The 8208-nt window shown below is 57.8% G+C and overlaps 1 protein-coding gene across 1 annotated transcript; it reads left to right on the top strand.

Moving 5' to 3' along the window:
• The first annotated feature begins 6570 nt into the window (after window positions 1-6570).
• Window positions 6571-7560, top strand: LOC139832406 (uncharacterized). Its single transcript, XM_071822160.1, has one exon. The coding sequence runs from the start codon at window positions 6571-6573 to the stop codon at window positions 7558-7560; it is 990 nt and encodes a 329-aa protein (XP_071678261.1).
• The last annotated feature ends 648 nt before the right edge of the window (window positions 7561-8208 follow it).

Below are 8208 nucleotides of genomic sequence, written 5' to 3'. Positions count from 1 at the left end.
TTCAGATATGGCAACTCAGCCCACCAAGGGGAAGGGGGTGTGCGAGGGCAATGAGAAGGAGGGGTCCGTTTGGGAGGAGGCTGTGAGGACAGTGCGGAAGAGGGAGAAGGAAGAAGTTGTGAGGAAGGAGAACGAGGAGCACGAGAAGAAGATGACCGAGTGTGCCCGTGTGCAAAGGGAGTATAGGAATACCTATGGCGCGAGAAGAAGAGGAATGAGAAGCTCCAGGCCGAACGGGGCCGTCTATGGAAGGAAAAATTCCAGGGGAACTGGCAACTTGCTCAACTAGCAAGGGAGAGGGCCAATAGGATGCACCTAGAGGAGGAGGCTAAGGAGGCTGAGCGTATAAAGGAGGAAAAGGCTCAAGCGGAAGCTTCAAAGACGGAGGAGCGCCACCATTTCTTCGACTCGGTGGTTCAGTTGTCACGGGACATAAGAGAGAAGGAAGAACTGGCTGAAGAATCTAAGAAGAAGAAGGCGAGGGGGGAGCCTTTGCCACGCAGTGATGTCCGTTTGGCTAGGTTCATGTTGTCGAACATTTATGTTGTCGAACCTTGATGTTATGTGAATCTTGATCTTCTCGAACCTTCATGTCATCGAACCTTATTGTAATTGGAACCTTGATGTCGTCGAACCTTATGTGTTATCTGAACCACTATGTTGTCTCGTACATGTTGTGTGCAATGTTGTATTCAAAACTGTTGAAATATGGTAGAATTTTGATGGTTTAGCACAAGTCAATGTGTGGCGCTCATGTCATAGGCGCCACACTGCACTGTGTGGTGCCCATGGCGTCGGCGCCACACGTGTCAACTTATATCAACTTATATGTCGAAACGGGCGCCACACAAACAGGGTCGCCAAAACGGCTAAATCCCTGAAAAATTGTCTTACAATATATGTTTAGGCTAATATAAGTGGATGTGTGGCGTCCTTGGCATCGGCGTCACACTTTCAGTGTGTGGCGCTGTGGGAGCGGCGCCACACATCCTGCCATGTCAGAGTCGAGCACACATCAGCATCAATCGTGCCACGTCGAATGTGAGGTGTGGTACCGGTAGAAGAAGCGCCACACAAAAAGGTTAGATGTGTGAAAAAATTTAATCGGAGGATCCGTCTCTACTTTTCTTTTGTAAAAGAGTTATTTTTGTGTAAATCGCCCGTAGGCCACGGACACGACCGGAATTGAAGCCGGGTTGGTGGCGATCGCTCACAGTCACACGGACGGGAGCCTCCGAGTTAATGCGTGGGCATAGTACGTACGTGCATCGGTGCATGATTTCCGACCATTCCATGCCGGCCGCCGTCCACTCCACTTCCACTGGTGGCGCCGCCCGCGAGACGTAGGCCACGACCGGCCGGTACGCGGGGCCCAGCCAAGCGATCGCGCACACCATGGACGGCGTATTCAATACCACTTCATCAATCAACAGCCCGTGCGTGCTTAACGATCGAGCTGCACCTGTGGTATTATAGTAAACCTGGTGCAAGAACAACTGACTGCTCCTGTCCATTTTATGTACTACTCCATACCAGTTTACAGGACAATTCCGTATTTCAAAGGAAAAATTTGACTACAAATTTGATTAACAAAATTTGACTACAAAAATTATATTATTGGATTCATATTCAATAGAAGTTTTCAATGGTATAATTTTGTATTATATATCTTATATTTTATTGATCAAATTGTTAGTTAAAGTTTTTTCTCGAAAAGCATAATTGCTCTGTAAACCGGTATGGAGGGAGTAGTTGTTATCACCAAAATTTGACCAAATTGGAGGTGGGCCACGATCAGGATAAGCTTGAAGGTTATATATGGAGAGAACACAAAGATCGGCCTTTTATGCGAAGTTGGGCTAGGTTGCCCATTTATCTGTAATATAGTAGATCGCATCTTAGATTGAAAGTTAGAGTTTTACTCGCGCACGGTTAGGTGCACGTCCGAATTAGAAAGTCCCCTGGACTATAAATATGTATCTAGGGTTTATGGAATAAACAACAACTCACGTTCAACCCAAAACAAACCAATCTCGGCGCATCGCCAACTCCTTCATCTCGAGGGTTTCAATCGGGTAGCGACATGTCGCCTAGATCGCATCTTGCGATCTAGGCAAGCACAAGCCCCACGTTGTTCATGCGTTGCTCGCATCAAGCGTCTTTGATGGCGAGCAACGTAGTTATCATAGATGTGTTAGGGTTAGCATAGTTCTTCGTATAACATGCTTACGTAGAGCAGCCCGTGCTTGTCTAGCCGCCCTCACGCCTATCTCCCGCGTGGTGGCGGCACCCTGCTTGTTCATCATCTGGTAGATCTGATCCGTTACGATTGCTCCTTGCTCTGCAAGGATTAGTTTAATATCTGCAATAGTTAGGCCTTACAAAGGGGTGGAGGATCCAGCGGCACGTAGGGTGGCGTTCGCAAGTCCTAAACAGGATGTTCCGAGGATCAACGTCATGTTGGTTTTTAGGCCTTGTTTAGGATCGGCTTATGAGCACCGTGCGTGGCCGCGAGGCCCAACCTGGAGTAGGATGATCCGATTATGCGGTGAAAACCCTGAATCGTCGTAGATCTCATTAGCTATATCTTGATCAAGCAGGATCACCAAGTATTCGTGCACCCCGTACGAATCATGGGTGAATCGGCTCTTTGAGCCGATTCACAGGATAACCTGAGAGCCGATCGAGGCTCGTATTTAATGTTTACGTGTATGCCATGCAGGAACTAAGCGAGGCATCCCCATCACCTTCCTGACCAGGTATAGGTCAGGTGGCACGCCCTTGCACTTTGTATCGCCGCGTGTGACCAGAAGAGCATTGCGGGCCGTCGCTCGGAGGGGTCTCAGCCAGCCGCAGCTCTAGGCTCTTCCCGGCTCTCCACTGTGTTGACAGGCCGCTGCCCGCCGGTGGGTTTTGGCAGTCAACAGTAGTATAATATAGTGTCGTGTTATCTACGTATAGTTAATTTATAGCTAATATGTACTCTCTTCTGTCTATTTTATGTTGCGTATAATTTTTCGTGTAAACTAAACTGTGCAAACTTTGATCAAGAATATAGATAGTGCTACAATAGAGATCGGCACACGGGGGATGGATAACGGTTCGCCCGTACGGACGGGCATAGGCGATGCCGAAGGCGATTTTCAAATTCGAGATCTGGCCGGCGGCGCATCGAGGAGAGCCTCGGGGGAGGCGGCGAGGGGTACCGCCTCGGCTCCGGGGCGGCTGTCGGCATACGACGGAGGCAGGTTCTGGGCGAGGAAGGGCGGGGAGGCCGCGGCGATGGGGTTGCGCGACAGAGACGATTCGTCCTCCGGGGAGGAGGAGCGGTCCTCCTCCGAAGCTTCGTCCCCACGCCGTCCCTCGGACCGGCCAACGTTTGGCGGCTACCTGGAGCAAGCGCTCGCCGGCGGGTCGGGCGGCGGCCGGTGTCGGCTCCGACGGCGGCCTTCCTTCGCGCCGGGCGGCGGGCCCTCGCGGTTTGGGAGCTCTGCGTCTCCTCTCTGGGGGCTGGGAGCCTCGCGGAGGGAGGTGGAGCGGCGCGGACGGCGCAGCGACCGGACCAGGGGGTCTTCCCCGGCGGGGGAGTTGCGGTGGCCCTCGACGCCGGCGGGCGGGGAGTTGACGAGGTGGCGGCGATCGGTACCGACGGCTAGCGTAGCCTCGGTGGCGCCAGATGGGCCTGGGCCACAAGGCGCCCCCTCTTGTGGGCCGCGGGGTGAACTCGGGCCGGATCCGTTGGACCAGCCATTTCTGTCACTGGGCCCGCCACTGGGGTGTGGTGACTAGGGGCGGATTCTTTCGGTGGCCAACAGGGCCGAGGGAGGCGGGGCCTGGTGGGGCCCAAGCCCAGCGGTGGCTGTGGCTTCCTAAAGGATGCAGAGAACCCGAGCTAGGGTTTCCAGCCAGATCCTCCGAGAGAAAACGGCGCGGTGTCCACCTCCCCTTCCGCACTCTCTTCAGAATTCCTGCTCCTCTCCCTCTTTCCCGTTCCTTTGCGGAGGTTGTGGCGATGGCGGGAGGCGGCGGCGGAGGCGGGAGTGGGGGCAACGGTGGTGGTTATGGTGATGGCCGGAAGCGGCGGCACGATGAGCAGGGCGGCGGAAGATCCGGCTACAACAACAGCAACGGCGGCGGCCTCTTCGAGGGTGGCCGCGCGGATGGCGGTGGCCGCTCGGACGGCGGAGGGCGCTCGGACGGTGGCGGCAGGAACGACTTCTACGGCGGGCGGGCAGACGGTGGTGGCCGCTCGGACTGCGGAGGGCGCGCGGACGGTGGCGGCAGGAACGACTACAACGGCGGGCGGGCGGACGGCGGTGGCCGCTCCGACTTCGACTACAACTACGGCGGGGGTCGCCAGGGATCTGGTGGTGGCCGGTTCCACGAGGGCGGCGGACACGACGGCTTCAACAACAACCCTAATGGGCGTCGGGACGGGGGTCGGCAAGGGGAGGAGCGCCGTGGCCAGCAGCACGATGAGCAGCGGCCGCGTCAGGCCGAGGGGCAGAGTACCCGGGCTCAGCAGGGTGCTCCACGCGGTGGCAGCGTCCAGGGTGGCAAGATGAAGGGAGTGGCGCAGGGAGCGCCGCCCCAACCTAAGGCCAAGGGGAAGAACAAGGCGGCCGGTGGGACGACGTCGGGCCCGGTGGGAGGGGAGTGCTTCCGTTGTGGTCAAGAGGGTCACTTCCAGGCGGATTGCGTCAATGATCCTGTGTGCATCCTCTGCAGCAAGGCCGGCCATGTTTTGGCGGGATGCCCTACGCGTGGTCGGCCGTTGCTCCTGCAGTCCTATGGCCACGCCATCACGGGCGGGGGGTTCTTCAACATTGAGGTGGAACCCCTCAAGGCGCAGGCGGAAGGGGAGCTCTTTGAGGCTGTGATTCACTTCACCGCGGCGCTTCTCACGGCGTTGCAACTTTCTGATGAGCTCAAGAGTTTGCTTGATGACCTTTGGGATTGGCAGGTGTCCAGGGTGTCGGACACGGAGTTCTGTGTAAGATTTCCGTCGAGGGAGACGCTGAGGATGAGCACGAGGCGGGGCAAGATATATCTTCCCCTCGGCAAGTGTGATGTCGACATCCGTGAGGCGTTTGTGAGCCCGCGGCCTGGCCCTGCCTTCCCGTCTGTGTGGGTACAGATCACGGGCCTGCCGGGCGACATGATGGTGAAGGACCGTCTGATGGCGGCAATGACAATGATCGGTCGCCCGGTGGACGTCGATGAGTTATTGATCAAGAAGTGGAAGACGGAGCCCGTGCGCATGCGGTTCCAATACAGATACCCGGAAAGGGTCAAGGGGACTGTCCAGCTCTGTGTGAACGGCGAGCCCTTCACCTTGGGGATTCACGCGGAGCTGGGGGCGGCCGGTGCGGGGGGCTCGAACGGCCCGCCTCGCCCGCCAGCACCACGGGACGACGAGGATGGGGACGATCTTGAGTCCGAGGAGAGGAGTACTGATGGGGAAGCGTGGAACCGGCAGCGCAGACGGGCGAGTGACAAGGAGAAGGTGAAGGGCGCCGATAAGTCGGGCGGGGGGCCGGGCACCTCCCAGCACAAGGGCAACATGGGGTCGTACAGCGCGCCGCAGCTGGGCAAGGTGTCGGACCAATACGGGTCCAACATGCTGACGTTCCCTGCGCTGGTTGGCCTGGGAAGCTTCGCCATCCTCGCTGAGATGGACGAGGGCGGGAGCCTCGAGAAGCAGGTGGTTGTGCCACCTCCCGAGCCGCTGGCCTTGGGCGCGGAGGAGACTTCTCTCGTCTCCGGGGAGACGGCGTCCCAAGTCACAGACCTGGTGGGTTCTTGGCTGAAGGACAACCCTACGATCGAGGCCGCCAGCCCGATCTCGGCAGCGGATGACATGGTGGCGGAGGCGCTGGCTCCGATGGGGGCGGCGGCTGGGGGTGGGACTGCCCAGGAGACGGAGGCGGTGATGGACTTACACGGCGAGCTGACGGCGGCGATCTCCTTAGTGCAAGGCAAGAGGACCAAGGTGGTGCCGGCTACGACGGAGGGAACGACCAAGAGGGCCAGGAAGATGGCGGTGCCGGCGACCCCGGTGCGGAAGAGCTCGAGGAATGCGGGCGGGGTGGCTACGGACGTGATGAAGAAGGCACAATCGAGGGCAGCGGCGAAGAACCTGGAGCTTCCTACGGCCACAGGTACGGACGTAGACTTCTCCCTTCTCCCTACCTTGCCCGACTCGCATCTCTCTTCCGTTATTGTGGACAGCGGTATGGTGTTTGCCCCTGGTAAGGGCTTGCCGGTGGAGGCGCTGCAGCTCGTTAGGGCTATGGAGCTCGCCCAGGCGGCGCTGGCTGCTACGGCAGCGCGCAAGGCACGGAAGGAGCTGGAGCGGTTGGCTAGGGAGGCTGACGCTTCCGGGGAGGCAGCTGGGGAGGATGTCGACCCTCCGTTGGCGCCGGATGGCTTGCCAGAGGACTCGGACTCGGGGGTCCAAGCCTCGTCTGATGACGTTGTTACTCTTCGTAACCTGCGGGTTCGCGCTCGGGAGCGCCGACCCCGGTTGACGGTGCGCAAGGGGCGCGGCTCGACCTCTAGTTTGCAGAAATGAAAGCGCTCATCTATAATATGAGGGGGTTTGGCGAGCCAGGGAGGCGTGGCCAACTTAAATCCTACCTCAGGCAGCATAGGGTGGACATCATCGCCATCCAGGAGACGATTAAGGCGGAGTTCTCTGCTTCCGAGCTGCGCAGCCTCGAGGTGGGAGGACAATTCGCGTGGGATTGGGTCCCGGCCGTTGGAAACTCAGGAGGAATGCTCCTGGGCTTTCGGGATGAAGGCTTCGAGGTTGGACAATGGAAGAAGGGGACCTTCTTCATTTCAGCCTCGATTTTCCAGCGGTCTAACAAATTGAAGTGGTGCTTCTTCATGGTTTACGGACCGGCTGATCACCGTCGCACTGAGGAATTCTTGGGAGAATTGACTCAAGCCGTGGAGGAGGCGCCTTATCCGGTGGTGGTCGGGGGCGACTTCAATTTGATTCGCGCGGCGTGTGAGAAGAGTAACGACAACATTTCCTGGTCCAGGGTCAGGCGGTTCAACGAGGCGATCGCCACCATGGCCCTACGGGAATTGACTAGAGCAGGGGCTCGCTTTACTTGGACGAATCGACGCTTACGTCCCACCCAGTGTGTGCTGGATCGGGTGTTGGTGTCTCCGGCCTGGGAGGCGGCGTTTCCCCTTTGCGCCCTCACTGCAGTCACTAGGGTTGGTTCGGACCACACCCCTCTGTTGCTGTGTAGTGGGGAGGACACCCTAGTCCGCCAGTCGAGATTCTTCTTCCAGACTTGGTGGTTTGGGGTGCCAGGGTTTGGGGACCTGTTGGGGGAGAAGGTTCGTTGCTTCATCTTTGACCGCGGGCCACATCGGTGCGCCGTCGAGATGTGGCAGTATACCTCACGAAACTCTCACCAATTCCTCAAAGGGTGGGGAGCCAATCTGGGAAGGGAGAAACGAGATTTCCGTTCCAACCTGTTGCGACAGGTGGAGGACTTGGACCGGGTGCCTGATACCAACGGTCTGGATGAGGAGGGATAGGCCCTTCGTTACTTCCTCGAGGACCAGCTGGTGGCGCTGGATCGAGTCGACGAGGAGTACTGGAGGCAGCGGAGTAGGACCCAGTGGACCCTTAAGGGGGACTCGTGCACCGCTTACTTCCATGCGATTGCGAATGGACGCAAGCGCAAGTGCTCTATCCCCCGCCTAATCACTGAGGGGGTGAGGTGGACGAGCAGCGGGCCCTGATGGAACACATTTATCAGTTCTATCAGGGTTTGATGGGGACTAAAGGGGAGGAGAGGGTCTTCGCCTTGGGTCCGGACCTCTGGGAAGAGGAGCAGCGTATCTCGGATGTCGAAAACTGGGGTTTAGAGATCACCTTCTCGGCTGAGGAGTTGGACGAGGTCCTTGCTAGTATGAAGCCGGACTCGGCTCTCGGACCGGATGGTTTCCCGGTGGCGTTTTTCAAGCGGTTCTGGGGTACCCTTCGGGGGCCTATTCTTCAGCTGTTGAACGACTTCGCCCTAGGGAGGGTTGACATTGCTCGCCTTAACTTCGGGATTATCTCGCTCATCCCGAAGGTTAAGGGGGCGGATCGGATCACACAATTCCGGCCTATCGCACTCATTAATGTCATTTTCAAGTTCGTGGCCAAGGCTTATGCGATTAGGTTACCGCCGTTAGCGC

Source organism: Lolium perenne, chromosome 6 (genome assembly GCF_019359855.2).
Source record: "Lolium perenne isolate Kyuss_39 chromosome 6, Kyuss_2.0, whole genome shotgun sequence".
NCBI lineage: Eukaryota > Viridiplantae > Streptophyta > Magnoliopsida > Poales > Poaceae > Lolium > Lolium perenne.
Note: the sequence above shows the minus strand (reverse complement) of the source record. Positions and strands in the feature narration are given on the sequence as shown.